The following is a 27,999-nucleotide window of genomic DNA, read 5'->3' as shown; positions in this document are numbered from 1 at the left end:
ACTGACCAACAACACAGACCAACAACACAGGTAAGAACACTGAAATGAAAAGAGCTGAATTTAAATTAAGAACTGTTTCTTAGATTGCGTCAATGTTTTTACTCAGAATCCGATAATTAAAACTGAACATTTCTTGTCTATACCACCCACTGCCACTTATACCAACGACGGAAATAAGTGCAGTTACAAGAGCTTAATATGTGGGAGAGCATTGCTATAGAGAGTGACAATTCTGTATTGCAATATGAAGCACTTCAAAGTCAATACCAAATCAAAACTAGTTAGCACATTAGTTGTAATTGAAAATGTTTAATATGGTTATGGTTACACTTAAAATAGTTACAAAATAAATGTATGAAATGATGTTAACTTACAGTGCTATGCATAAGTTTAGACACCCATACTAAAGTTGACTAAAAAGAGGAATAAAAAATCATCTTTTGGAAACTGAACTTAATGATTTAATTAAAAAAATTAGGAAAAATCCAACCTTTAAGGACACCAGTTTTCTTTGTGAATGAATAATGTATCGTAAATAAATAAATGTTCTTCCTTAAAATACAGGGTGCATAAGTTTGGACACCCCTATGTTAAATTCCCATAGAGGCAGGCAGATTTTTATTTTTAAAGGCCAGTTACTTCATGGATCTAGGATACTATGCATCCTGATAAAGTTCCCTTGGCCTCTGGAATTAAAATAGCCCCACATCATCACATAGCCTTCACCATACCTAGAGATTGGCATGGTTTTATTTCAGTTAGCCTAATAGCTGGTTTGATTTGCATTGAGAGATGATTTTATGGAAAGTACCCCATGCCAATCTCTGGGTTAGGAGTTATGTGGAGGATTTTCCTGATGGTCAGTGAATGTGGAGGGGTGTAACTGTTGCTGTAATTGTGTGTTTTAGGGAGTTATGTGGAGGATTTTCCTGACGGTCAGTGAATGTGGTGGTGTAACTGTTGCTGTAATTGTGTGTTTTAGGGAGTTATGTGGAGGATTTTCCTGACGGTCAGTGAATGTGGAGGTGTAACTGTTGCTGTAATTGTGTGTTTTAGGGAGTTATGTGGAGGATTTTCCTGACGGTCAGTGAATGTGGTGGTGTAACTGTTGCTGTAATTGTGTGTTTTAGGGAGTTATGTGGAGGATTTTCCTGATGGTCAGTGAATGTGGCGGTGTAACTGTTGCTGTAATTGTGTGTTTTAGGGAGTTATGTGGAGGATTTTCCTGACGGTCAGTGAATGTGGAGGTGTAACTGTTGCTGTAATTGTGTGTTTTAGGGAGTTATGTGGAGGATTTTCCTGATGGTCAGTGAATGTGGTGGTGTAACTGTTGCTGTAATTGTGTGTTTTAGGGAGTTATGTGGAGGATTTTCCTGACGGTCAGTGAATGTGGTGGTGTAACTGTTGCTGTAATTGTGTGTTTTAGGGAGTTATGTGGAGGATTTTCCTGATGGTCAGTGAATGTGGAGGTGTAACTGTTGCTGTAATTGTGTGTTTTAGGGAGTTATGTGGAGGATTTTCCTGACGGTCAGTGGATGTGGAGGTGTAACTGTTGCTGTAATTGTGTGTTTTAGGGAGTTATGTGGAGGATTTTCCTGACGGTCAGTGAATGTGGCGGTGTAACTGTTGCTGTAATTGTGTGTTTTAGGGAGTTATGTGGAGGATTTTCCTGACGGTCAGTGAATGTGGTGGTGTAACTGTTGCTGTAATTGTGTGTTTTAGGGAGTTATGTGGAGGATTTTCCTGACGGTCAGTGAATGTGGAGGTGTAACTGTTGCTGTAATTGTGTGTTTTAGGGAGTTATGTGGAGGATTTTCCTGACGGTCAGTGAATGTGGTGGTGTAACTGTTGCTGTAATTGTGTGTTTTAGGGAGTTATGTGGAGGATTTTCCTGACGGTCAGTGAATGTGGTGGTGTAACTGTTGCTGTAATTGTGTGTTTTAGGGAGTTATGTGGAGGATTTTCCTGACGGTCAGTGAATGTGGAGGTGTAACTGTTGCTGTAATTGTGTGTTTTAGGGAGTTATGTGGAGGATTTTCCTGACGGTCAGTGAATGTGGTGGTGTAACTGTTGCTGTAATTGTGTGTTTTAGGGAGTTATGTGGAGGATTTTCCTGATGGTCAGTGAATGTGGCGGTGTAACTGTTGCTGTAATTGTGTGTTTTAGGGAGTTATGTGGAGGATTTTCCTGACGGTCAGTGAATGTGGAGGTGTAACTGTTGCTGTAATTGTGTGTTTTAGGGAGTTATGTGGAGGATTTTCCTGATGGTCAGTGAATGTGGTGGTGTAACTGTTGCTGTAATTGTGTGTTTTAGGGAGTTATGTGGAGGATTTTCCTGACGGTCAGTGAATGTGGTGGTGTAACTGTTGCTGTAATTGTGTGTTTTAGGGAGTTATGTGGAGGATTTTCCTGATGGTCAGTGAATGTGGAGGTGTAACTGTTGCTGTAATTGTGTGTTTTAGGGAGTTATGTGGAGGATTTTCCTGACGGTCAGTGGATGTGGAGGTGTAACTGTTGCTGTAATTGTGTGTTTTAGGGAGTTATGTGGAGGATTTTCCTGACGGTCAGTGAATGTGGCGGTGTAACTGTTGCTGTAATTGTGTGTTTTAGGGAGTTATGTGGAGGATTTTCCTGACGGTCAGTGAATGTGGAGGTGTAACTGTTGCTGTAATTGTGTGTTTAAGGGAGTTATGTGGAGGATTTTCCTGACGGTCAGTGAATGTGGAGGTGTAACTGTTGCTGTAATTGTGTGTTTTAGGGAGTTATGTGGAGGATTTTCCTGACGGTCAGTGAATGTGGTGGTGTAACTGTTGCTGTAATTGTGTGTTTTAGGGAGTTATGTGGATGATTTTCCTGATGGTCAGTGAATGTGGTGGTGTAACTGTTGCTGTAATTGTGTGTTTTAGGGAGTTATGTGGATGATTTTCCTGATGGTCAGTGAATGTGGTGGTGTAACTGTTGCTGTAATTGTGTGTTTTAGGGAGTTATGTGGATGATTTTCCTGACGGTCAGTGAATGTGGAGGTGTAACTGTTGCTGTAATTGTGTGTTTTAGGGAGTTATGTGGAGGATTTTCCTGATGGTCAGTGAATGTGGAGGTGTAACTGTTGCTGTAATTGTGTGTTTTAGGGAGTTATGTGGAGGATTTTCCTGATGGTCAGTGAATGTGGAGGTGTAACTGTTGCTGTAATTGTGTGTTTTAGGGAGTTATGTGGAGGATTCTCCTGATGGTCAGTGAATGTGGAGGTGTAACTGTTGCTGTAATTGTGTGTTTTAGGGAGTTATGTGGAGGATTTTCCTGACGGTCAGTGAATGTGGAGGTGTAACTGTTGCTGTAATTGTGTGTTTTAGGGAGTTATGTGGAGGATTTTCCTGATGGTCAGTGAATGTGGTGGTGTAACTGTTGCTGTAATTGTGTGTTTTAGGGAGTTATGTGGAGGATTTTCCTGACGGTCAGTGAATGTGGTGGTGTAACTGTTGCTGTAATTGTGTGTTTTAGGGAGTTATGTGGAGGATTTTCCTGATGGTCAGTGAATGTGGAGGTGTAACTGTTGCTGTAATTGTGTGTTTTAGGGAGTTATGTGGAGGATTTTCCTGACGGTCAGTGAATGTGGTGGTGTAACTGTTGCTGTAATTGTGTGTTTTAGGGAGTTATGTGGAGGATTTTCCTGACGGTCAGTGAATGTGGTGGTGTAACTGTTGCTGTAATTGTGTGTTTTAGGGAGTAATGTGGAGGATTTTCCTGACGGTCAGTGAATGTGGTGGTGTAACTGTTGCTGTAATTGTGTGTTTTAGGGAGTTATGTGGAGGATTTTCCTGATGGTCAGTGAATGTGGTGGTGTAACTGTTGCTGTAATTGTGTGTTTTAGGGAGTTATGTGGAGGATTTTCCTGATGGTCAGTGAATGTGGAGGTGTAACTGTTGCTGTAATTGTGTGTTTTAGGGAGTTAAGTGGATGATTTTCCTGATGGTCAGTGAATGTGGTGGTGTAACTGTTGCTGTAATTGTGTGTTTTAGGGAGTTATGTGGAGGATTTTCCTGACGGTCAGTGAATGTGGAGGTGTAACTGTTGCTGTAATTGTGTGTTTTAGGGAGTTATGTGGAGGATTTTCCTGACGGTCAGTGAATGTGGCGGTGTAACTGTTGCTGTAATTGTGTGTTTTAGGGAGTAATGTGGAGGATTTTCCTGACGGTCAGTGAATGTGGAGGTGTAACTGTTGCTGTAATTGTGTGTTTTAGGGAGTTATGTGGAGGATTTTCCTGATGGTCAGTGAATGTGGAGGTGTAACTGTTGCTGTAATTGTGTGTTTTAGGGAGTTATGTGGAGGATTTTCCTGACGGTCAGTGAATGTGGCGGTGTAACTGTTGCTGTAATTGTGTGTTTTAGGGAGTTATGTGGAGGATTTTCCTGATGGTCAGTGAATGTGGAGGTGTAACTTTTGCTGTAATTGTGTGTTTTAGGGAGTTATGTGGAGGATTTTCCTGATGGTCAGTGAATGTGGTGGTGTAACTGTTGCTGTAATTGTGTGTTTTAGGGAGTTATGTGGAGGATTTTCCTGACGGTCAGTGAATGTGGAGGTGTAACTGTTGCTGTAATTGTGTGTTTTAGGGAGTTATGTGGAGGATTTTCCTGATGGTCAGTGAATGTGGAGGTGTAACTGTTGCTGTAATTGTGTGTTTTAGGGAGTTATGTGGAGGATTTTCCTGACGGTCAGTGAATGTGGCGGTGTAACTGTTGCTGTAATTGTGTGTTTTAGGGAGTTATGTGGAGGATTTTCCTGATGGTCAGTGAATGTGGTGGTGTAACTGTTGCTGTAATTGTGTGTTTTAGGGAGTTACGTGGAGGATTTTCCTGATGGCCAGTGAATGTGGTGGTGTAACTGTTGCTGTAATTGTGTGTTTTAGGGAGTTATGTGGAGGATTTTCCTGATGGCCAGTGAATGTGGTGGTGTAACTGTTGCTGTAATTGTGTGTTTTAGGGAGTTATGTGGAGGATTTTCCTGACGGTCAGTGTGGTGTAACTGTTTAATGTAATTGTGTGTTTTAGGGAGTTATGTGGAGGATTTTCCTGACGGTCAGTGAATGTGGTGGTGTAACTGTTGCTGTAATTGTGTGTTTTAGGGAGTTATGTGGAGGATTTTCCTGATGGCCAGTGAATGTGGAGGTGTAACTGTTGCTGTAATTGTGTGTTTTAGGGAGTTATGTGGAGGATTTTCCTGATGGCCAGTGAATGTGGTGGTGTAACTGTTGCTGTAATTGTGTGTTTTAGGGAGTTATGTGGAGGATTTTCCTGACGGTCAGTGTGGTGTAACTGTTTAATGTAATTGTGTGTTTTAGGGAGTTATGTGGAGGATTTTCCTGACGGTCAGTGAATGTGGTGGTGTAACTGTTGCTGTAATTGTGTGTTTTAGGGAGTTATGTGGAGGATTCTCCTGATGGTCAGTGAATGTGGAGGTGTAACTGTTGCTGTAATTGTGTGTTTTAGGGAGTTATGTGGAGGATTTTCCTGATGGTCAGTGAATGTGGAGGTGTAACTGTTGCTGTAATTGTGTGTTTTAGGGAGTTATGTGGAGGATTTTCCTGATGGTCAGTGAATGTGGTGGTGTAACTGTTGCTGTAATTGTGTGTTTTAGGGAGTTATGTGGAGGATTTTCCTGATGGTCAGTGAATGTGGTGGTGTAACTGTTGCTGTAATTGTGTGTTTTAGGGAGTTATGTGGAGGATTTTCCTGATGGTCAGTGAATGTGGTGGTGTTACTGTTGCTGTAATTGTGTGTTTTAGGGAGTTATGTGGTGGATTTTCCTGATGGTCAGTGAATGTGGAGGTGTAACTGTTGCTGTAATTGTGTGTTTTAGGGAGTTATGTGGAGGATTTTCCTGATGGTCAGTGAATGTGGAGGTGTAACTGTTGCTGTAATTGTGTGTTTTAGGGAGTTATGTGGAGGATTTTCCTGACGGTCAGTGAATGTGGTGGTGTAACTGTTGCTGTAATTGTGTGTTTTAGGGAGTTATGTGGAGGATTCTCCTGATGGTCAGTGAATGTGGAGGTGTAACTGTTGCTGTAATTGTGTGTTTTAGGGAGTTATGTGGAGGATTTTCCTGATGGTCAGTGAATGTGGAGGTGTAACTGTTGCTGTAATTGTGTGTTTTAGGGAGTTATGTGGAGGATTTTCCTGATGGTCAGTGAATGTGGTGGTGTAACTGTTGCTGTAATTGTGTGTTTTAGGGAGTTATGTGGAGGATTTTCCTGATGGTCAGTGAATGTGGTGGTGTAACTGTTGCTGTAATTGTGTGTTTTAGGGAGTTATGTGGAGGATTTTCCTGATGGTCAGTGAATGTGGAGGTGTAACTGTTGCTGTAATTGTGTGTTTTAGGGAGTTATGTGGAGGATTTTCCTGACGGTCAGTGAATGTGGAGGTGTAACTGTTGCTGTAATTGTGTGTTTTAGGGAGTTATGTGGAGGATTTTCCTGATGGTCAGTGAATGTGGAGGTGTAACTGTTGCTGTAATTGTGTGTTTTAGGAAGTTATGTAGAGGATTTTCCTGACGGTCAGTGAATGTGGAGGTGTAACTGTTGCTGTAATTGTGTGTTTTAGGGAGTTATGTGGAGGATTTTCCTGACGATCAGTGAATGTGGTGGTGTAACTGTTGCTGTAATTGTGTGTTTTAGGGAGTTATGTGGAGGATTTTCCTGATGGTCAGTGAATGTGGAGGTGTAACTGTTGCTGTAATTGTGTGTTTTAGGAAGTTATGTAGAGGATTTTCCTGACGGTCAGTGAATGTGGAGGTGTAACTGTTGCTGTAATTGTGTGTTTTAGGGAGTTATGTGGAGGATTTTCCTGACGGTCAGTGAATGTGGAGGTGTAACTGTTGCTGTAATTGTGTGTTTTAGGGAGTTATGTGGAGGATTTTCCTGACGATCAGTGAATGTGGTGGTGTAACTGTTGCTGTAATTGTGTGTTTTAGGGAGTTATGTGGAGGATTTTCCTGATGGTCAGTGAATGTGGAGGTGTAACTGTTGCTGTAATTGTGTGTTTTAGGAAGTTATGTAGAGGATTTTCCTGACGGTCAGTGAATGTGGAGGTGTAACTGTTGCTGTAATTGTGTGTTTTAGGGAGTTATGTGGAGGATTTTCCTGACGATCTGTCTGCTCTGCTGGAGCGCTGACGGACAAGTCAGAGAAGTGAGATGCAGAAACGAAAAGGATGAACCAGTGGACTGGTGAGACAACACTCAACAACTATAGATTAATTCTTTGTCTGTATTTCTTCATGTTTTACAAAGAGTTTAACCTGAGCCAGGCCAATGATAGCAATGATATCACATCTATACAGGGTTAGAAGTTTACTACCGTTAAAAAATGATAATATATACGTATGTACTGTGTGTGTATATATATATATATATATATATATATATATATATATATATATGTATGTGTGTGTGTGTGTGTGTATGTATATATATATATAGGCTGTCAAACGATATTTTTTTTAATCACGATTAATCGCTGAATTTCTATAGTTATTAATCGCATTTTTATCACATGATTAAAATTTTATTATTTTGCATTTCAGAACTGTTTTTAAGTACATATTAACAATGGAAAGCAATTCTTACCAGTGTATCTTGATTGGGAATCAAATGAATGCAAAGAAAGTTACTTTATGAACTTGACTTAAGATTTGTATTTGTTTAATATTTATTTACTGTAAACAAAAGAAAAATGTGTGAATCTGTCATTATTGCACAATTCCTCCAAGTACCCAACAAAAAAACTAAAAATCCCTACCGTTACCAGAATCCGTATAGTGTTTAGTAACTCCTAAATCATTTTGATTACTCACTGACGTCCAGTGATCACCGGTTAATGAGACAGCTTTTGCAGCACAGCAGCAGTTCCAGTGTGGCTGTTTTCTCCGTGGAGTACTGGCTGTGTGTGCATGGGGCTGCTGGCCCCCTCGACGGCAATGACATGGGTCAGATTGCCAACCGTAGTACTTCTTTAAGACAAGAGTCTTCTACGATGCTGACAGGTCTGCAGTTAGTTGCCACCTATTTCGCAAGAGCTGTAGTAATTTTTGGGGGATTTGGTTTTACCCACAGGATCTGTCAGTTCTTTACTCATATAGGCTGATGAATCAGTATGGCTGACTTCTTGAAAAGGTTTATGTTCTTAAAGATGTTCCCACCAAATTTCTTGAACATCAAAGAACTTTTTTCTAAACCTGGCCTGCGTTTCTCCAACAGAAAACCCTGTTCACCAACTGCTCCAAACAGCTCTATTGTAGTCCAGCCTTCACTTCAGAGACAAACGTGGGTCACTTTGTAACACACGTTATAATGCTCGCCTAGCTGCTAGCATGGCACGCCCTCATACTCTGCTCCTGACTGGCTAATAGTCCTTACCTAGGTACTGTCAGGGCACGCCCTCATACATAGAGGTTAAAGAAGTTACACAGCTAAGCAACCGATAAACAAATACCGACTAGCTAGACAGAGGAGCAGTTCACCTTGACGCGGACACTGCTTTCAAACTGTGTAACAACAAGGTAAAACTTCTTGTGAAGTACTTGCTCAGCAAGTCCAGACTGGGTCGGGAACTACGATCGGTGACGTAGTACTTTCCGTCTGTGAATTGTTTAGCAGATAACCAACCAAGATGGCCGAGAAGCGCTGAGGGAGCTTAGTATAGTTTCTTCATGGTGATTATATGAGGGGGCACGGCCCTAGCACAGTTCGACCTGTCTTTCACGGACAGACGTGCTGTCAGTGACAGTGAAACACTGCATGAAGTTAGAAAAAGAACTGTCCTTAAAGGAACACGCCGACTTATTGGGACTTTATCTTATTCACAGTAACCCCCAGAGTTAGACTAGTCCATACATACCCTTCTCATCTCAGTGCGTGCTGTAACACTGTCTGACGGCTCCAGCATTAGCTTAGCCTAGCGCAGATCCTGCAGGTAACTGGTTCCAACTAGCCTACTGCTCCGAATTGTGACAAAAGTGACAAAATAACACCAACATGTTCCTATTTACATGTTGTGATTTGTAGATTCACAGCGTGTACAAAAAACAACGTAACATGAGACACAGCCATCTTCTAACAGTAAACAAACCGGGAACTATATTCTCAGACAGGCTTGCTGCGAGCATATCACCCCGCCCAAGTACTATATTCTTCCGCCTGAGAATATAGTTGCCGGTTTGTTTACTGTTAGAAGATGGCTGTGCCTCATGTTACGGTGTTTTTTGTACACGCTGTGACTCTACAAATCTCAACATATAAATAGGAACATGTTGGTGTTATTTTGTCACTTATTGGGAGCAGTAGGATTACTGGAACCATTCGCCTGCCTGTTCTGTGATGGGCTGATGCCGCTGGAGCCGTCAGACAGCATTACAGCACGCACTGAGATGAGAAGGGTATGTATGGACTTGTCTTACTCTGGGGGTTACGGTGAATAAGCTAAATTCCCAATAAGTCGGCGTGTTCCTTTAAGAGGTTTGACCGTCTGTGCAGCATAGGACAAGGGGTCCTCACGTCACTAAAGCCTTCAAACGCTGCTGCTGTAGCTTTGCTTTATCTGCACCAATGCTACTGCGTGGTACACAAGACAAACAAAGGCTCAAGATAAAAGCAAACTCTCTAACAAACTTTTAGATATTTAAATTATTATTATTATTAGTAGTAGTAGTAGTCTCTGTCCTCTCTGCACATTGATGTTTCTCTTCTCTACTTATCATCAGGTACATCATGTACAAGGCACCCAGACTGCAAGAGATCGACACTAATGGTTTAGAATATATTTACATTGATTCAAAAGGGAAGAAGAAGCAGACCTCTACAGATCACAATAAGCTCATCGACAATCCTAACGGTGTCCTGGCAAACACCCTGAAGCCCATTTTTAAACTAACCATGGTGAGATTCATGTTTAAACTGCAGCTCTGTTTCTATTTTGATAAAAATGAAACCATGACTCAAACTGATGGATAGATATTACAATACAATACAATACAATACAATACAATACAATATACTTTATTGTCCCCTTAGGGAAATTTGTCTTGGGCACAGTGTGTATGCTGCAATTTTAAATCACACAAACTAGTAAATAAAAAACAGTATAAAATAAAATAATCAGTGCTAACCAGAAACGATCAAGTCTTTGAACTTGTATTGTCATTTAGGATTCTAATGGAGGCAGGCACAAAAGAGTATTTAAATCGGTTAAGTCGACATTTGGGCACTCTATACCTTCTGCCCGAAGGAAGAAGAACATACTCAGGATAAAGAATGTGGGAGGGATCCGCCAGTGTTCTGTGTGCCCCTCGATACACAGACTGCTCGTATAGTGTTTGAAGCGATGGAAAGTCTTTCCACTCCACAATTTTCATGGCAGTTTTGATAATATAGGAAAGTCTGTTTTTTAACTGTACAGAGAGGTTACCATACCATGCTTGGATCCCATACCTGATTAGGCTCTCCAGAACAGCCTGGTAAAATACAGTCATCATTTTTTTGCTAACACCATACAGCCTGAGTCTCCTCAGAAAGTAAAGTCTTTGTTGGAGTTTAGTACATAAGTTGTCAACATGCACCTGCCATGTAAACGTGTTATTAATATAGATGCCAAGATACTTATATGAACACACCTGTTTAATTTGAGTATCATGGATAACAACAGGACTGTGGGCGCCGACTGCTCTGGGGTCAAACACTATTTCTTCTGTTTTTTTAACATTTAAAATCAATTTGTTGGCATCGCACCAATGTTCAAAGTTCTTTATCTCAAAATGATAGGGAGATGGATCAGAATCTTTGTACAGTAGGCTCAAAATGGCTGTGTCGTCTGAAAATTTAAAAATGTAATTTCCAGCATGTAGACTCACGCAGTCATTAGTATAGATTGTGAAAAGAACAGGTGAACTCACACAACCCTGCGGAGCACCTATGTGTGTTAATTTAGAATCTGATAGGGTATTATTGACCCTTACAACCTGAGTACGGCTGGTTAAAAAGGAGTGGTACCATTTAATCAAAAAAGGGTTAACATTCAACTGACTCATCTTCTGAATCAGAAGGTGAGGTTGAACCGTGTTAAAAGCAGAACTAAAATCTACGAAGAGCAAGCGTGCATAGGCTTTGCTATCCTCTAGATGTTTTAAAGTTAACCGCATCATCTGTACCTTTCCTGTACCTGTACGCGAACTGTAAAGGATCCTGCAGGGGGTCAGTATCGGCTCTAAGCAGGGGAACTAAGATTTTTTCCAAACATTTCATTACAACAGATGTTAACGCTATTGGTCTATAGTCGTTATCATCCATTGGACATGATTTTTTTGGAATAGGTGTAATAATAGATCTTTTCCACAGGCTGGGAACAGTGTGTGTGCCCACAGATTGTTGGAAAAACAGGCCACCAGGCTAGGGTCAATTCCTTTGCAAATATTATTGTCTGTACTAATTATAATAGGGAAAACAATTTTCTGAGCTTCGAACTTCAGTGACAGTGGCAACCAACTTGTCCGACTGCACTTGAAGGCAGCTTTATTTCACACAAAAAAGATTTTGAAAGCGAGAGATAACAGTCACCTGTTGTTACACTCCTGGGGGGTTCAGTGCTAGCTGTGTGTGTGTGTGTGTGTGTGTGTGTGTGTGTGTGTGTGTGTGTGTGTGTGTGTGTGTGTGTGTGTGTGTGTGCGTTTGTGAATGCTCAGCCAGCCGGTGCCTGACTGAGTTGCCATTATGCATGGCTGTAACTACCGTGTTACTATGTTAACCTTCGTCAGATCCCCTGAAAACGCCCCCAGGCTGCTACAGTAGTGGTTAACAGACCATGGTTGATCTGTGGTCCGTACAGATCAATACTCACAGTTCAGAATACATGTGAACCGCACATCAATTTAAAAAGATTTAACCATAACAAGTCTGAAATCTATTTTTACTGTCACTGTTATTCAAAGTAGGCTGAGAAATCTCTAGGGAGGGTTGCCGTGAAAATATACACGCAACGCAATTTTCTGTTCACCTTAACGGTTAAAATCAGGTGCTACTACGGCCCCGGGGCCTAAACCATTGGTATCTACCAGACGGTATAGCAACGCAGATTTCAGTGCCGCATTTCTCGGACACTTAAATGCCTGGTCTGCTCTCTGCTGCTCGCTGCATGTCACACTGGTTAACACTAACGTTACACTTGGCAGCAGGTAACGTTAGCCTAGTGTTAGCTAGTAACTGTATTAAACACGGTTTAAATGCTGACAGATAAACGGTGTAAAGTGAGACTGTATTTCACTGGAGAGGATTCTAACACCAGGACACACAACCGTCTGCAGCTGTCGTTGGTAAAACAAAACAGGCATGACTAAATGGTGCGTTCACTTGAAACTGGTAAATCTCGTGGTGCATTCAAAGTTATTTAAAAATACCCTTTTCTCAGCTGATTTTGTCACTTAACAGCACTTTCCTGGTGAAATAAGTATTATTGTTAATAGTTATTGTTATTAAATTGTTCCCCCTTGTTTTGTGCTGATCCAAAAATGGATCCAATCCGTACCGTGAGTTTTGTGATCGATTGCACCTCTCTGTTACAGTTTAACCATAGCCTACAGACCTAAACATGTCTTAACAAGAATGTGTCCAGAAAGCGTGTTTTATTGTTGTATTTGATTGGCAGCGGTAGATTTGGTACTTTTCTGTTCCCCTCTTTAGACATCCCAATAATTTAAAAATAAATCATAATGTTTCTTTTCTTCATTCTGCATCATTTATAGCCGGCAGACTTTGGATTCATCTCCTACAGCGATCAACCACCTCCAGATGGAAAGGGTGCTGGCTCTACGGATGGTCACAGTAAAGGTGAGTAGAGAAAGCATCACTCTCACGGGAAACATCTCTCTGAGCCTCCATCAGGTTTTCATCCCAGAGGACAGAGTCTGCTCAGTGTGATGTCATCATACTTCTTGTATGTAATGACATCACATCTCTGTTATCGTATTTATTCAATTCAATTTTATTTATAGTATCAAATCATAACAAGAGTTATCTCGAGACACTTTACAGATAGAGTAGGTCTAGACCACACTGTATAATTTACAAAGCCCCAATAATTCCAATAATTCCCCCAAGAGCAAGCATTAGCAGTGGCTGTTGCGACAGTGGCGAGGAAAAACTCCTTTTAGGAAGAAACCTCAGTGACTACAATGGTAGTCGTAGTAGTTCATGTCATAGCAGGGCACAGCAGGGCGTTACGGGATGTAGTGGAGCAGAGCATGGGTGGATGCAGTGGACGCAGCAGGACGCAGCCGGACATTTCAGGGAATCGCAGCACGTAGCAGGGTGTAGCAGGTCCACGGCGACCCAGATCTTGGTGCCACCCTAATCCAAGGCAATATTCTACGCGAAGAAGAAACATAAGGACTCAGCAGTGGCGTAGTAACAAGCATTTTTACACTGAGAGAGCTCAGTAGTCCCAGGTTAGTAAACCATATTTTTTTTTTTTTTAACCTTTATTTACTTTGGGGAGGTTCCCTGAGAGGCAGCCTCTCTTTTGCAGGAACGCCCTGATCCCATTCACACAGTTAGACATTCATACCTGGAAGCTGCCCAGTACAACCACAGTCTGACTCTGCTGCCACTGAGCAGCTCCACTGGAGCGGTTGAGGTTAAAGGCCCGTTCACACCAAGGACGACAACTATAAAGATAACGATAAAGATATAATTCTAAAAATCGTTCTCCATATTAAAGAATAACAGAGTTCACACCACAACTATAACGATAAAGATATGAGGAACGATATCGTTGGGATCACTTTCAGAACGATTTATTTCCAGCTGTCGAACGATAAAACACTGACAGCCAATCAGAATCCATTCTAATTTAAAGGTCTCGCACATTTAAAATGGATCTGGATCATCCGGGCGCGCGCCTGCTTAGAATAAAAAGACCATTATCGGTCGCTGGTGTGGACACATATATAGTTATCTTTATCATTATCTTTATAGTTATCGTGCTTGGTGTGAACGGGCCTTAAGGGCCTTGCTCAAGGACACTTCAGTGATGGTAATGAGGGAGGGACAAGCACTGATCTTTCACTTTCCCCACCCAGATTTTATCCTGTTGGTCTGGGGATTGAACTGACGACCTCCCGGTCTCCTCTAACCTATAGGCCACCACTGCCCTGCATTTCTGGGACAAGGATGCACACAAAAAGAAACAAATGAAAAGAGAGATGAGAGAGAGCAGCTAAGTGTGTCATCTGGCAGTCTAGAATGTATCTAGAATTTATAACAGCATAACTAAGAGGCAGGTTAAGGAGAGAAGCCTGGTTGGGCTAGAACTCTCCCCAACCGGATCGGGCTGTACTGGCCTGCCTCCCTCTACTCTCACTATATTATAGATTATACGATACATACATCTGATGACTATGAAGAGAAGCAGGTGGGCCGGTTAGGCGGACGCTGCAACTCCTCACTCCCTAACTATAAGCTTTATCAAAGAGGAGAGTTTTAAGTTTATTCTTAAAAGTGGTGACACTGTCTGCCCCCCGAACCCGGACTAGGATCTGGTTCCACAGGAGAGGAGCCTGGTAGCTGAAGGCTCTGGCTCCCATTCTACTTTTAGAGACTCTAGGTACCAGAATTAAGTCTGCATTCTGGGAGCATAGTGCTCTAGTGGGACAATAAGGTACAAAGAGCTCTTCTAGATATGATGGTGCTTGACCATTTAGAGCTTTTTAGGTCAGGAGACGGATTTTAAATCCAATCCTGGATTTTACAGGAAGCCAATGCAGAGAAGCTAATACAGGAGAAATATGATCTCTTTTCTTAGTTCTTGTCAGAACACGCGCTGCAGCATTCTGGATCAGCTGGAGAGTCTTAAGGGACTTATTTGCGCATTTTGATAATAGAGAATTACAGTAGTCCAGCCTGGAAGTAACTAATGCATGGACTAGTTTTTCAGCATCGTTTTGAGACTGGATATTCCTAATTTTGGCAATATTATGAAGATGGAAAAAGGCTGTTCTTGAGGTTTGTTTTAGGTGGGCGTTAACCCCCTGAGGTCCGGCGCGATAGGCTCGTTTTTTTCCGTATGAGTGCAAAAAAATAATAAAATAAAAATATTTTTAAAATAATTTTTCTTATATGCTTGTGTTATACATCAATCTATCCTGTTAAGTGTGTACTATTTTTGTGTACACTCACAATAAAAACAAAGTGTTGTGCTTTTCGCCTAATAAAGAAAAATAAACACGAAGCGAGTTCTGCCTTCTTTCTGTCCGTGTAATCCATTCTGAAACGCGTCCGAAAATGAATCATAACTCAGCGAATACTTCTCACACAGGCACGTGAGATATGTCTTTATGAAGCTTGAAATCTCCTCTTTTAAATGAAGTAATTTATATAAAAAACAAATGTTTTCAACTCATGTAATCCGTTTGAAAGCAAGGAGAGGTACCGTTTTTCCTTCTGCCTCATTAACTCTATAATGTGCTGAGGCTGCTCCGCCCCCGGCGCGATTCACATGTAAATAGTTAGGTGATCTAGTATGCATCGCATACGCCCCTCGATCAATGCCATAAAAAGTTTCTTCATCAGACTTACTGATAGTTCATCGCGTTTTGAGTATGACACGCTTCTCCGGTAATAAAGATGCCCTTCAGATGATTCTGGACAGCGAGGAAGAATGCACCTTTTCCTCAGAGGAAGATTGTAACTCAGACGACGAACGGCAGCATATTGAAGAGCGAATTCCGCCGAGAACACAATTTCGGAGTAAGTTTTACTTAAAAGTCTTTTGTCTTTTATTTTTCGTGTTCGCATGTATGAGGAAAAAACAATATTACGTGACAGTTCTCCATTATGGTCGTGAGCGCTCTAAAAAAAGCACTAAAAGACTTTCAAACTTTCACAGAGACCTCAAAACAGAAAGTACAAATCCTTTCTTTAAAACGAATTTCGTTTTGTATCAATTGTATCTTACTTTTAATAATTTTTTCATTAACAAATGTGAGCCGATCCAAACAAACCTGTAAAACGCCCACATCAGCTGGATAACACGTTCACTTTCAGACTTATGTAGCCTACTTTACGATGCTGTGAGGAATAATACTATCTTGATAATAATCCAGCAAAAATTTACCTCAGAAGTTCTGGAAGTATCATTTCGAGGAGCAAACGGATCCCGCTGAGGAATTAGGTCAGTTCTGTTTGCTTTGTTCTAATCTGAATGAATGAACGCACAGATGCGTGCTGTTGTGGAGCTACTACAGCTGGCAAAAATACTGTTTAAATATGAATCGCGTTACTATGAATGAATGAACGCAAAGATGCGTGCTGTTGTGGAGCTACTACAGCTGGCAAAAATACTGTTTTAATATGAATCGCGAATACAAAGAAAGATTACACTGGAAATATTGTTACAATTTTAAATGTTGTTGTAATTGTATAACCTTATACAATATAAAAATTGTATATATATATATATATATGGATAGATGTAAACAAAATCTTAAAAGGTCATTATAAGCCTTCTCTTTAAATAATTTTATTAAGCTTTATTAGTGACACATTTGGGAAGAGAATATATTCCAAATCTGAAAATACAGTATGAGAACAATTAACTGCACAATTACTAGAAATGTTTACCTTGGATATTGTACAATTTGCAAGCAAAATTTGTGGAAAAAACAACAAACCAGTTATATATTGTCCTTGCATTCGTGTGGCTCAGTCACACACCTGAATGAAAGGCTCATTACGTATGCAGCCTCATTATGCGGGCCCCATTGACTCCACAGGTGTGAATCACGCCCACCCGCATATGGCCTTTCCAAACAAAAAGTGTTTTACAAGATTTAAATCAATGTATTGTGTTATGTGAATGATTAGGCAGGATGATTTTCACATAATTTTGAAGAAAAAATTCTAGGCAACGAAATCCATTCGTCAAAAGTCTTATTTACATATATTTAGAATGTGTTTTATGGCCTTATTTCAGAAACTTTAGTTTTTTGTTTTTTAAAAAACCATGCATAAACATTATTCCCTCAAAAATACAAACATGTACATGCAAGTTGTTCACATATTATGGTAGCCCTGTTTGTGCTAAATAGAGTGAATTTACACCTTTGCCATTAATATGTTTATAAGCAACTGAAAAAAGCACAAATGTCAGGGCATGTCAGAACATCTCAAGGACCCCAAAAACCCCTCAGACCCCAGAGGGTTAAAGGATATATCCTGATCAAAAATAACAGTAGTGACAGTAGTGGTGGAGGCCAGGGCAATACCATCCAGGGTAGCTATATCTTTAGATAATGAAGTTCGGAGGTGTTTAGGGCCCAGCACAATAACTTCAGTTTTGTTTGAGTTTATAATAAGAAAATTGTAGGTCATCCAGGATTTTATATCTTTAATGCACAATTGAAGTTTAGCGAAGTATTGTCTGTCTGCGTAACAGTAAAAGTTAATTGAGTGTTTCCTGATGATATTGCGTAGAGGAAGCATGTATAAGGAGAATAGAATTGGTCCAAGCAGTGAGCCTTGTGGAAAACCATGGCTAACTTTAGCATAGCTGGAGGATATACAGTTAACATTAACAAATTGAGATTGGTCAGAGAAATAGGACTTAAACCAGCTTAGTGCGATTCCTTTAATGCCAACTAAATGTTCCAGTCTCTGTAACAGGATGGTATGGTCAATAGTGTTGAATGCAGCACTAAGATCTAATAAGACAAGTATGGAGGCAAGTCCTTCGTCAGCAGCAGTTAGAAGGTCGTTAGTAATTTTCACCAGTGCCGTCTCTGTGCTATGATGCTTTCTAAATCCTGACTGAAAGTCCTCAAATAGACCATTCCTATGTAGAAAGTCACATAATTGATTAGCGACTACCTTCTCAAGGATCTTAGAGAGAAAGGGAAGGTTAAATCTACTGTAGGTCTATAGTTAGATAGGACCTCAGGATCGAGGGTGGGTTTTTTCAGAATAGGTTTAAATGACTGCGGTACATAACCTGTTAATAAAGACATATTGATCATATCTAGTAATGTAGTGTTAACCACTTTAATAGTGCTTCTTTAAGTAGCCTCGTTTGGATGGGGTCTAAGAGACCGGTAGATGGCTTAGCTTAAGAGACCTTTAACATTAATTGTTGAAGGTTTATTGGATAAAAGCAGTCTAAGTATATGTCAGGTCTTATCGTTCTTTCTAGCACTCCTGCGTTTAGAGGTGAGCCATTTGAAGTTGAGGGCAAAAGGTGATGAATTTTATCTCTAATTGAATCTGTTATGTGGGCAGCTGTTCTCCCCGTTCTGTGTGCCTCTCTCCCCTTGTTTTGTCCCCACTGTGTCAGTGGTGTGTGTATGTGTGTTTGTCCCCACTGTGTGTTGGGTGTTTGTATGGGTGTTTGACTACTCTCCTGTAGGCTTGGGTATTGAGTATCGAGTATCGATTGGAACCGGGAATAGCTTTGCGATTTTCCCGGAATCGTTCAAAATCTTAAATTTCGATTCCTAGTTTCGATTCACAGTCCGCCGACCGGAAGAAGAAACCGCTGTCTAAGTTACCAATTTGATAATTTCTAGCCCTATTCTGAACTGAAGTAACTACCTAATCGATTTCAAACTGCCAAATGTTAACTCGCTGAACACTGACAGCTGTAGCCTACTTCCCCACATTAGTTTGTAAACTGTAACGTACACACGGCATGGTAAATGCGTGTATTACTAGCAGGTGTAAACGTTTATGGATTGTTATGCTTAACTGCGAACCGATACATTCTGTGAGACACTGTGTGAGTTGCCTTATTAACTCACACAGCGTCTCATAAAATGTATTTAGAGCAAACAACCCTGACGTTAAACCTTAAAAACGTTTCCTTATTGTTCGGTATCTTGCAAGTTGCAACCATATTCTCTCGTCCTCTGCTCGTCCATTTGAAAACTGTGCGCGATGCCGGCGAACGTAAAAAAAAAAATCATGAAAACACATTTACACATGCAGAGCTGCCAACTCTCACGCATTCACCGTGAGACTCGCGCAATTAACACTTTTCACACGCTTTCACGCCACACATCCATTTTCTCATGCACAATAAAATCGCGAAGCAAAGAGAACACGGAGACCGACAGACTAGACAGAGCACTTTATACAAAAAAAATCTCTGATTCTGTCAATTTTATTACGAAAATCAAACAATAAATAGGCCTACCGTTTTGGCGCTTGTAAATGTGACGTGACAGATCCCTAGCGCACGTGAACCGATCATCTCTAGCTGATAGTAAAAAAAAAACACAAACACTGTTGAAAGATACAGTACAACTTACCGAAATGTATATTCCTCATAATATCGATCAGTCAGTGTTTTTTATCAGCGTGAAGAGGTCAATAACATAGCTGGAGAACAATTATGTCATATTTACCTCAGGAAAGTCATTTAATGAACATAATATGGGCTATAGCACATAGTTGGCAATAAAAAAAGAGCTATAGAGAGTATTTTGCTATATGTGTAGGCCTACTATATTACATATTTATTATATAATGCGTTTATAACGCATTATATTTAATTTGAGTTATTTTTAACCTTAAATAATACTGCCAGCTGATACGGCTCTCTGTGTGTTTACAGCATTAGACTTTTTAAATTAACGCCTATCTTGAGTACCTAATATTTATCCAAAGTAGTCAATATTAAATCAAATCACAATAATTGAATTGAAATAATAATAAAAAGAGTAGCTTACCAGAAGTTGTACCATGTAAACATTGTAACATGTCACTAAACCTAATAAAATTCAGTTTAGTTACTAAAATGCTAGTGACAATCACAATACACTTATTGTGATGCAATTTTTTTTATATTTCAATTGATGGAGAAGGTCAGACTATTCCCTTTAGAAAGACCGTTGGTTAGCTAGCTCATTTAAAATGTCCTAAAAAAAATATTTAAAATTGATTTGATATTTATATTGTAGTTGAAAACAGCCCTGTGAGAAATTCATAGTAAAGTTCATAAAAAGTAAAAAGTTCATAGAATTAAAATTGATCTAAACTTTTTTGACCCTGCCTCTTAAAAGAATCGGAATCGAGAATCGTTAGGAACCGGAATCGAAACAAGGAATCGGAATCGGAATCAGAATCGTTCAAATTCAAACGATACCCAACCCTACTCTCCTGGAAGTAGGTCAAGGGGCGTGGCTGGGAGTCTACCTCTCTGCGCAGCTGCTGGCAATCCCACTGATACTTACCTGCACAGCTGCTTCCAATTCCACTCAGCAAACCTGCAGTATATATTCCAGGGCTTGGCTCTCCTCGGCGCCAGATCGTTGCACCTACCAGTATGACCTACACCGCGAGACCTGCTGCCGTGGTGTGCCTTGCTGCCAGCTCAATCCACTCCGTCACTCCAACCATCTCGTTTGGATTACTGTATGACAGTTTTGGACATTCCTCTGCCTGCCTGCCTCAGCCTCTATCCAGCCCAGAGCCGACCTACCCTGCGTTTGCTTTCCTTGGACACCCAAAGAACTGAATATTCATTAAAAATACTTTTTGTTAATCATACTCCTTGTCCGTGTTTGTTTCTCTGTTTGCTGGGTCAGAACCATAGCCTAACAGAATGATCTGTGACTCCTATTTGTTCACTTCCTTTTTACTGGAATTGTTGGGTCTTTGTAAATTATAGAGTGTGGTCTAGACCTACTCAATCTGTAAAGTGTCGAGATAATGTTATGATTTGATACTATAAATAAAATTGAATTGAATTCCTTCAGCTTTTTCAGCTGTCTTTGAATCATTTGAATGAGAATCTGTGTTTACAACCGATCATAGTGACGCAAAAGCAGAGTGGCTCATGCTGATAAAAAAAAACAGTAAATAACAGAGCAGCAACAAAGCTCAGTATTTTATCTTTTATTTAAAGTATTAAAACATTCAGGAAATCACATATTATGATATTAAACAATCCTCCTCTATCAGCCAATAGTTGTCTGTCTATCTGTTGATGTTTCAGGAGTTGTGATGATGGATAAAACCACCACAGGAGTCTGGCTCTTACACAGCACACCACAATTCCCTTCCACAAGAGATAATAATTTCTGGCCATCCAGCGGAACTGCAAATGCTCAGACATTTATCTGTGTAACATTCAAGTACAAGGAGTTCAAAAAGATAGGTAATGTTCTCAGTTAAATATTCATATTTATAGTCTTAGTGGTTGATTTGAATAGGATGTTAATGTTGTTTGAAGGTCAACACCTGCTGAACATCAGAGCTTTCCCGTTTGATCATCAAATTCCAGAAGGCTTCCTTAAAGAGCTTATAGATGTTACAAAGAAGGAAAGATCACCAGGAGATAGAATCCAGGAGCTGACATCAGCAGAAGGAGAAGCATCGTTCCGTAGCATTGCTAAAGAACTGTATAAAAGTAAGATATCTGCATGATGGTTTGAATCACATTACCTAATTTAGTAAAGACAAAGTTACAAAGAAAAGAGACATTTTTACTGTGGAAATCAAATATTATGTGAACTGGTTGAGAGAAGTTTACTAGTGTAGTTTAACATAATGCCATAATGTCCCTGACATTGTCTGTACATGTCAGGGACATTATGGGCTGTAAACACAAAATACAAATGAACCCTGCCTCAAGTGTGAAGAAGATGACACTAACTGACAATTCTACGGTTTGTTTTTCAGAACCTACTAAAACTACACCTCGACAGGACACACTTAAGGACTCAAAGAGATTTGGTAACTAAATGTTGTTCTCAGTGACTAAAAGTGTTTTAAACTCAACATTTTCATATATTTCAACAATTAGAGCTTAAATACTCTAAACATTGAGTATGGAAGTGGAACAGATTTATTGATTAGCTTATTGTCACATCAGACTGACCTCATGAAGTGTATGACACGCCAATTTAGACAGTGGCGTGTATGTTATGATGTCATGTTGGTCACATTGCTGAATGTTGAGGGAAAAGTGTGACATAAAGGGTGTAGAAAACTGAGGGGCTCACGTTGTTTATCTTCCTCCTCCCTTAACATAATGCAAATAAATTCAATGCTGCATATATAAACATCTTTCTTGACGTTGACCACTGTCTCTTACTTACTGGAGTCGAGCTGACATTAGCTTGTTAGAAGCACGGGACGAGACATTTAGTTTTCTATCCTGACAACTGATTGATTTAGGGCCAGAGCTTTCTCACCATGTCTATGGATTTATGGATTTAAAACACGTAAACAGCACCTGGCCCCTGTACTACGAAGCAAGATCAACATGGCCTGGATTACTTTCAGTAATCCGGCTTCACTAACCCTAACAACTGCGGTCCCGGATGACCGGTGTCACGAAGGTGGTTATCAACAAGTTTGTCCAAGGTTTGTCCAATCTAGAGACGCACGCGTTCACATAAAAGAGGCGGTGTTTGCGCACCATGACCAATCGCAAACATCTACCCGAGCCGCATATTTTAAACAAGAAGAGCAAACTATAATTCTACATAAATATGAAGAACACAGACACGGTTTTACAGAGAAAACACAATACAGTCGCTGCTTCCTAAAACAAGAAGGAAAGCTGGCAAAAAAAAAAAAATTGCCGACGCTGTAGATGCGTAAATTACTCTTATTAATATCACTTCCCCATCAGTCAGGAACAAGATCTGACCATAATTACACTGGTGCTTTCCATAAACTGCCGTTGCTTTAGCCTGTTATTTCAGTTGCAACCCTGGCAGTGGAAGCGATCGTGAGAGCAAATAAAAAATATAAAAACATAATTCAAACCGATGTGCGCATTGGCACCACACGGCTCAAGATGCCGACAAATAGCCGAGATGTAATTCCCTCCCATTAAAATATATACATTTCATAAAAATACCCATCAGGGAATGTTAACGGGGTTTTCGGTCTCTAAATGTTTTATCTTTTATATGCGCACCCCTCTCTCCCCTCTCTCCCCTCTCTCCCCTCTCTCTCTCGCTCAGTGCACCGAGCTCCGCCTGGTCTTCAAAGAACGGTGACGCCGTTATCAACCGAGTATTGATTGGTCAGTAGGCGGGGCTTTAACACCTGTTGATCTCTGATCTCCAACTTAACCTGCTCCCGACCAGGTTAGGCATTCAGCATGAGTTACCACGGCGATTGAACCCGATAACTGATCCACCTTCGTAGTACAGAAAATCCTGGATTGAGCCTTAAGTTAGCTTGCTAACGCCAAATCCTGCTTCGTAGTACAGACCTCAGAACTGTCGTATAACATCCACGTCACACAGTAAATTGTAAAGTCACACAGTGTGTGTTTAGTTTGCTTGAGCGTGTTGTGCAGTGTCCTACAGTATTTTGAGTAACATCAGTCAGTATTGAACTGTCAGGATGTGAACAGTTTCTGTAACATGACTCATGTGTTGTTGTTGTTGCAGATGGAGATCTTTACCTCACTATTGCAAAGAGATACAGTGCTATAAAGAAATCCAACATTGATGTGAGAGTCCAGACCTGGGGCCAACAGTGTTACCGTGAAGGTTCCTACTGCGAACAAAATCAACATCAAGTGATCAATATTAAATCTGTAAAAGCTGATCTGGGTAAAGAGAATGATAAATGGGAGGTTGAGTGGGAGCCTTGTAATGATCATTCCAAGTGGTGTGTAGCTAAAGATAATAATAATAATTTGATCTGTATCGCTGATGTAAACAGAGCAGTCACCCAATACGAAAGGCCGGGGGGGGCACTGTGCTTTGAACATCAACAGGCAAGTGACCTATTTAAAGTTCTTATTGCTGGAACTAAGGATTGCCCAAGTCCAAACCCCCTAAAGCGTCACCACTCGTCCCCTGACCTTATTCCCTCTAAGAAAGCTAAACTTGACCCTGGCTCTGCCTGTGACGATGACTCTGATTAATGATCAATAGGATAAATACGCCTCTCCTCGCCGTCTACAAGTCCTGTTTTTTTTCTGGTGTTTGGGTCTGAGTGTGTTTCGGTTTTTCACTTTATAATTATTATGTATTGACATATATTTCTAAATCCATAGTGAAATACAAAAGAGGGTGGACAGAAATATAAATAACTTCAAAAAAATTATAATTGCTACCAATTCAAGTCGGTGTTGATGTAATAAGTTAATAGTTTGAACGTTTCTGACTTAAAGGGATACTTCAGGATTTAGCATTAAGCTTTGTATTAGTAGAAAACCTGTAGTATTTTTGAATTACCATGCTTTCCCCCCTCATATCCCCCTGAGACGAGAGATTTATGTATTTTTTTGTCTGGAAAAAATCCTGCAATGACTCAAAAATCGTTATTTTGCGTCATCGGAGGATTTTCTGTCCAGAGGCTAAAGACTACAGCCAGTAGATGGCGTTGTTCCGCATGTTTTCAACCCGCCCATAGAGGGATCTCACTCACAGAATGTACACAGTGTCAGCCGTCTTTCTTTGGAAGCTAAGCTAGCAGGCTCTTGTTCTGTGGAGAAAGCTGAGTAAGTATGGGTAACCATCCTCCTTTTCCCGGACTTGTCCGGCGGGCGGGGATCATTCAAAATGTCCGGGATTCGGCTTTTGCTTTCTGCGGTCGCCATTCATTGTTTACATGCACACCTTTTGTTTCAATCTAACTGAATTCATTCCAATCGGTGAATCTGAATGTAGTGTTTACATGAACGCTAAACAAGTGATCGGTTGATGTGCGTTTTAAACATTGCTAAGAAAATTCCCTCACCTCCGTGAGAGATGCGAGACCCGGCGCGTCTCAGTAATGACGCCACCGGCCGCGCGCCGTTCTCCCGCGGCCCTCAGTCTCGTCCTGCTCGCCACAGTAAACATGAGGAATGGTGACTGTAGAACGCAAAAGCCGAATCCCGGACATTTTGGGCGATCCCGAAATCCCAGGCAGACTCGTCACGGAGACTCACTGGTAGCCTCATAGGGTAGCCTAACCTTGTTTTCAACTGCGCTGTCTTACCGGTAGGCGTGGCCTCCTAGGGCAGCGAAGCAAGTGCATTCTGGGAGTTGTTGTCTTTCATCCACATAAGCCAAAAATAAATTTTCTGGCTTTTCTCAGTCTAGAAAGCTCCAAATTCAAAAATGTCTTCACATTTCTTCTACATAAATGACCTATTTTAAATACACATTCATCTTTCCAGAGGTGAAGTATCCCTTTAAGTCAGAGTTTATGCGTTTAACATTTTAAGGGTTGCCCTAGCTGAAATAGGTCTAACCATGTCATAAGTTAAAACTTCAGTCTTACAGCTCACCCTCAGTAGATTACCTTCTGATTTACCGCTACTTATTTACAACAGTTAGCCAGTGTAGCTATCATAATGATTCTTATAACATTACAAGTTCATCTGCCCAACAATAATATAGTCACCTTATATTTATATTATAACAGCAGAGGGGGACAGAGTGTCCACGCCAATAATGCCAATAATGTTGATAATAAGAAACAAACATACGTGTGCTGACATTGTGGGTATCCTGGAAGTAGTTTGACAGACATGATCCACACATACATTGTCTGAAAAGAAGTAATCATGTTTTTCCTAAATACTGTTTTACAGCCTGTTTCCTAACCAGTAAAATACAGACCCTTAGACAGCATCTCTCACCGTCAGATACCCAACACTAACAGCGTCTGTCTGGAACGCAGCGGGCAGAGCAGCAGCTCAGCGGCGCCGTGAGATGACGTAGTGTTAGGAGAGACAACGGTAGCAACTCTAGAGAGTGGTAGGAAAGCTGAAATGCTGCATAAGGATGCAGGTTTTGGGGGGGATGGGTCAAACAATACAGGACTTTCCCCCAGGAGACCGGGGTTCAGGTCCCGTTCTTGTCCCGCGTGTCCCTGAAACGTACATTTTGTAACCCCACCAACCATCTTAACCTAAACCTAAGTGTCCTGTTGTTGTCAGTTAAACCTACGTCCAGATCCAAAGCACCAAAAAGTGACACCAAAAGTGCCAACCAACCACATCTAAATCTGACTCTAAAGGAGACTTTTAGAGTCAAAAGCCACCTGACCAAGGGTCTGTATTTTACCAGATGGGAGTGAGAACGGGTTGTTTTACGGTGTTAAGTTTTTGCTTTAATCATAATGTTGCTTGAATTAAATAACCGATATTACTTTCATAGTACACACTCTTAACGTGTGTTTACTGAATGATTACATAATCCTGAATCCTGAAACCAATCTTTCTTTGGTTTATTACACTTTTAAAGTGTTACATTTTATAATTTTCTTGAAGATCGTATTTTTTTTTTCTTTTCTCGTATTAGTATATTACACTCTTAAAGTGTTGCATTTATGAAGTATTTTATCACTTTGTGATTCTTCTATATATTTTAAAAAGTGTAGAACATTGCTCCCATTCTCCATGCACCATGTACTGAGAGATGATACTATAGTAACCCCTGTATCTGTTCATATGTATCTGAAGCTTGTGTTAAACAAACGAGCCATGTGGTCGGTTCTCTGACCTTTGAACTGTCTCTAGTAACAGCTGGTAAACACCAGTCATACGTTTAGAACACAAGGTACATCATAACCAGGCACTAACGCAATCTGCAGATTTTTGGGCAGTGATGCAAAAGGAAAATTTGCAGGAATTTAGAGGACTGTGTTTCTGCATGTGATGAAGATATGTTAACATTCTGCATTTAATTAAAAAAATAATCTAAATCTGCAGAAAATCTGTGAAATTCTGCATCTGCAGATTCCGTCTGGCCCTGATGATAACCAAGAGTGCAACATGTTTAGATTCCTTTTTGCTTACTTTATGATGTAAGAACATGTGTAATAGCAAGAGAGGTGGGGAAGCCTTGATTTGTACTCCATTATCCATTATACAATGGCTCTACAATTCCCTTAAAAGAAGTTTGAATGAGGTAATATTAACTTAATCTTTTATAAAGTTGTAAAAGTGCTATTGTGCTTTGCGAGGAATTGGTGAACAGTTGGCTGTGAACTAGGACTCGGTGCCTGATGGGAAAACAGCTTTCTGCCTTAAAAGTCCAACACGCAGCGGAGACTTGGTTCTGGAAGAGGTCAACAGAGACCGGGTCTTACAAATGGTCAACGTCAACCAAGTCATACATTTAGTTTAGATACTTCAAAACGCAAATTCTGACTAAAAATGTAAAAGTCACACTACCAAATTGAGAACCCTTTTCATTGAATAAGTCTACAAATAAAGGCATGTAAAAGCAGTGTTTGGTGTAACGCGATACAAAGTAACAAATGAAGTTTTATGTAACAAAGTTCGGGAGGAGCATGTTCAGGTAATCATCCAATCAGCACAAGAAGAAGCCAGTATAAATAAAGCCTTCCCTTACCTCCTGTCTCATGACAAATTTCTCAGCATCCCGCCACCACCCCATCACCTCACATTCAGATGGGTCTGCTCATAGATACCTATGATCTATACATTCATAGGGGGGAGTACCCTGGGGTCGGGCCGAATTCCGAGCTCGGAGCCCTCCCCCCGGACAGCAAGCCAAATACGCATTATAATATTACATCAGATTTCATTAACATGTGAACTCGTGAAACGAGTAATCATGGCAAGTGAGAAGCAGCCAAAGCTAACTTTTGATAGTGTTTTAAGCTTCGTTTAGTGGCCAAAAAAAAAATGCATCACAAAGTTTTTCCAAATGCTAAATTAGGCTTGAACTGTCTGGGACCCTCTATCACTATTTACAAAAGGAGGTTAAAGAACCAGGAGAATTTGATCTGAAATGTCTGTCGGATTAAATGAATAAAAGTGTGATAAACATTTTGACTTCTTATTTTTTTTTTAAATAATAAAACATAATTTTCAGGTTACCTGCAGGGTTCATTATGGTAAATTTAAGGTTTCTAAATACAAAACCTTTTTAATACCATACAACAACATATATTACTACAGTTCAGAATGGATCTCTGTCTGTATCATATGAAACTACAAGATCTGAGGAATCCACTGGTACCAATTGGGTCATGCTAGCTTT

At 40.4% G+C, this 27,999-nt stretch overlaps 1 protein-coding gene across 1 annotated transcript; it reads left to right on the top strand.

Annotated features, from left to right (window-relative positions):
• The first annotated feature begins 5 nt into the window (after nucleotides 1-5).
• On the top strand, nucleotides 6-27,785 carry LOC311080806 (cell-death-related nuclease 7-like). Its single transcript, XM_084110944.1, has 8 exons — nucleotides 6-30; nucleotides 7,113-7,219; nucleotides 9,751-9,925; nucleotides 12,781-12,865; nucleotides 21,021-21,182; nucleotides 21,258-21,434; nucleotides 21,707-21,760; nucleotides 23,437-27,785. Exons 2-8 carry the CDS (start codon nucleotides 7,119-7,121, stop codon nucleotides 23,916-23,918), a joined length of 1,236 nt encoding a protein of 411 aa, XP_083967070.1. The 5' UTR covers nucleotides 6-30; nucleotides 7,113-7,118; the 3' UTR covers nucleotides 23,919-27,785.
• The last annotated feature ends 214 nt before the right edge of the window (nucleotides 27,786-27,999 follow it).

This window comes from Abramis brama (assembly GCF_963993115.1).
Source record: "Abramis brama genome assembly, chromosome: 4".
NCBI classification, from domain to species: domain Eukaryota; kingdom Metazoa; phylum Chordata; class Actinopteri; order Cypriniformes; family Leuciscidae; genus Abramis; species Abramis brama.
The sequence above is the reverse complement of the archived record's forward strand: the minus strand, read 5'-3'. Positions and strand labels throughout refer to the sequence as shown.

Bases quoted from the DNA above. Each gene is read 5' to 3' on its own strand.
- LOC311080806 (XM_084110944.1), top strand. From the start codon at position 7,119: ATGTGGAGGATTTTCCTGACGATCTGTCTGCTCTGCTGGAGCGCTGAC. The intron at 7,220-9,750 runs GTGAGACAACAC...ACTTATCATCAG, and splicing joins AAGGATGAACCAGTGGACTG to GTACATCATGTACAAGGCAC. The intron at 12,866-21,020 runs GTGAGTAGAGAA...TTGATGTTTCAG, and splicing joins TACGGATGGTCACAGTAAAG to GAGTTGTGATGATGGATAAA.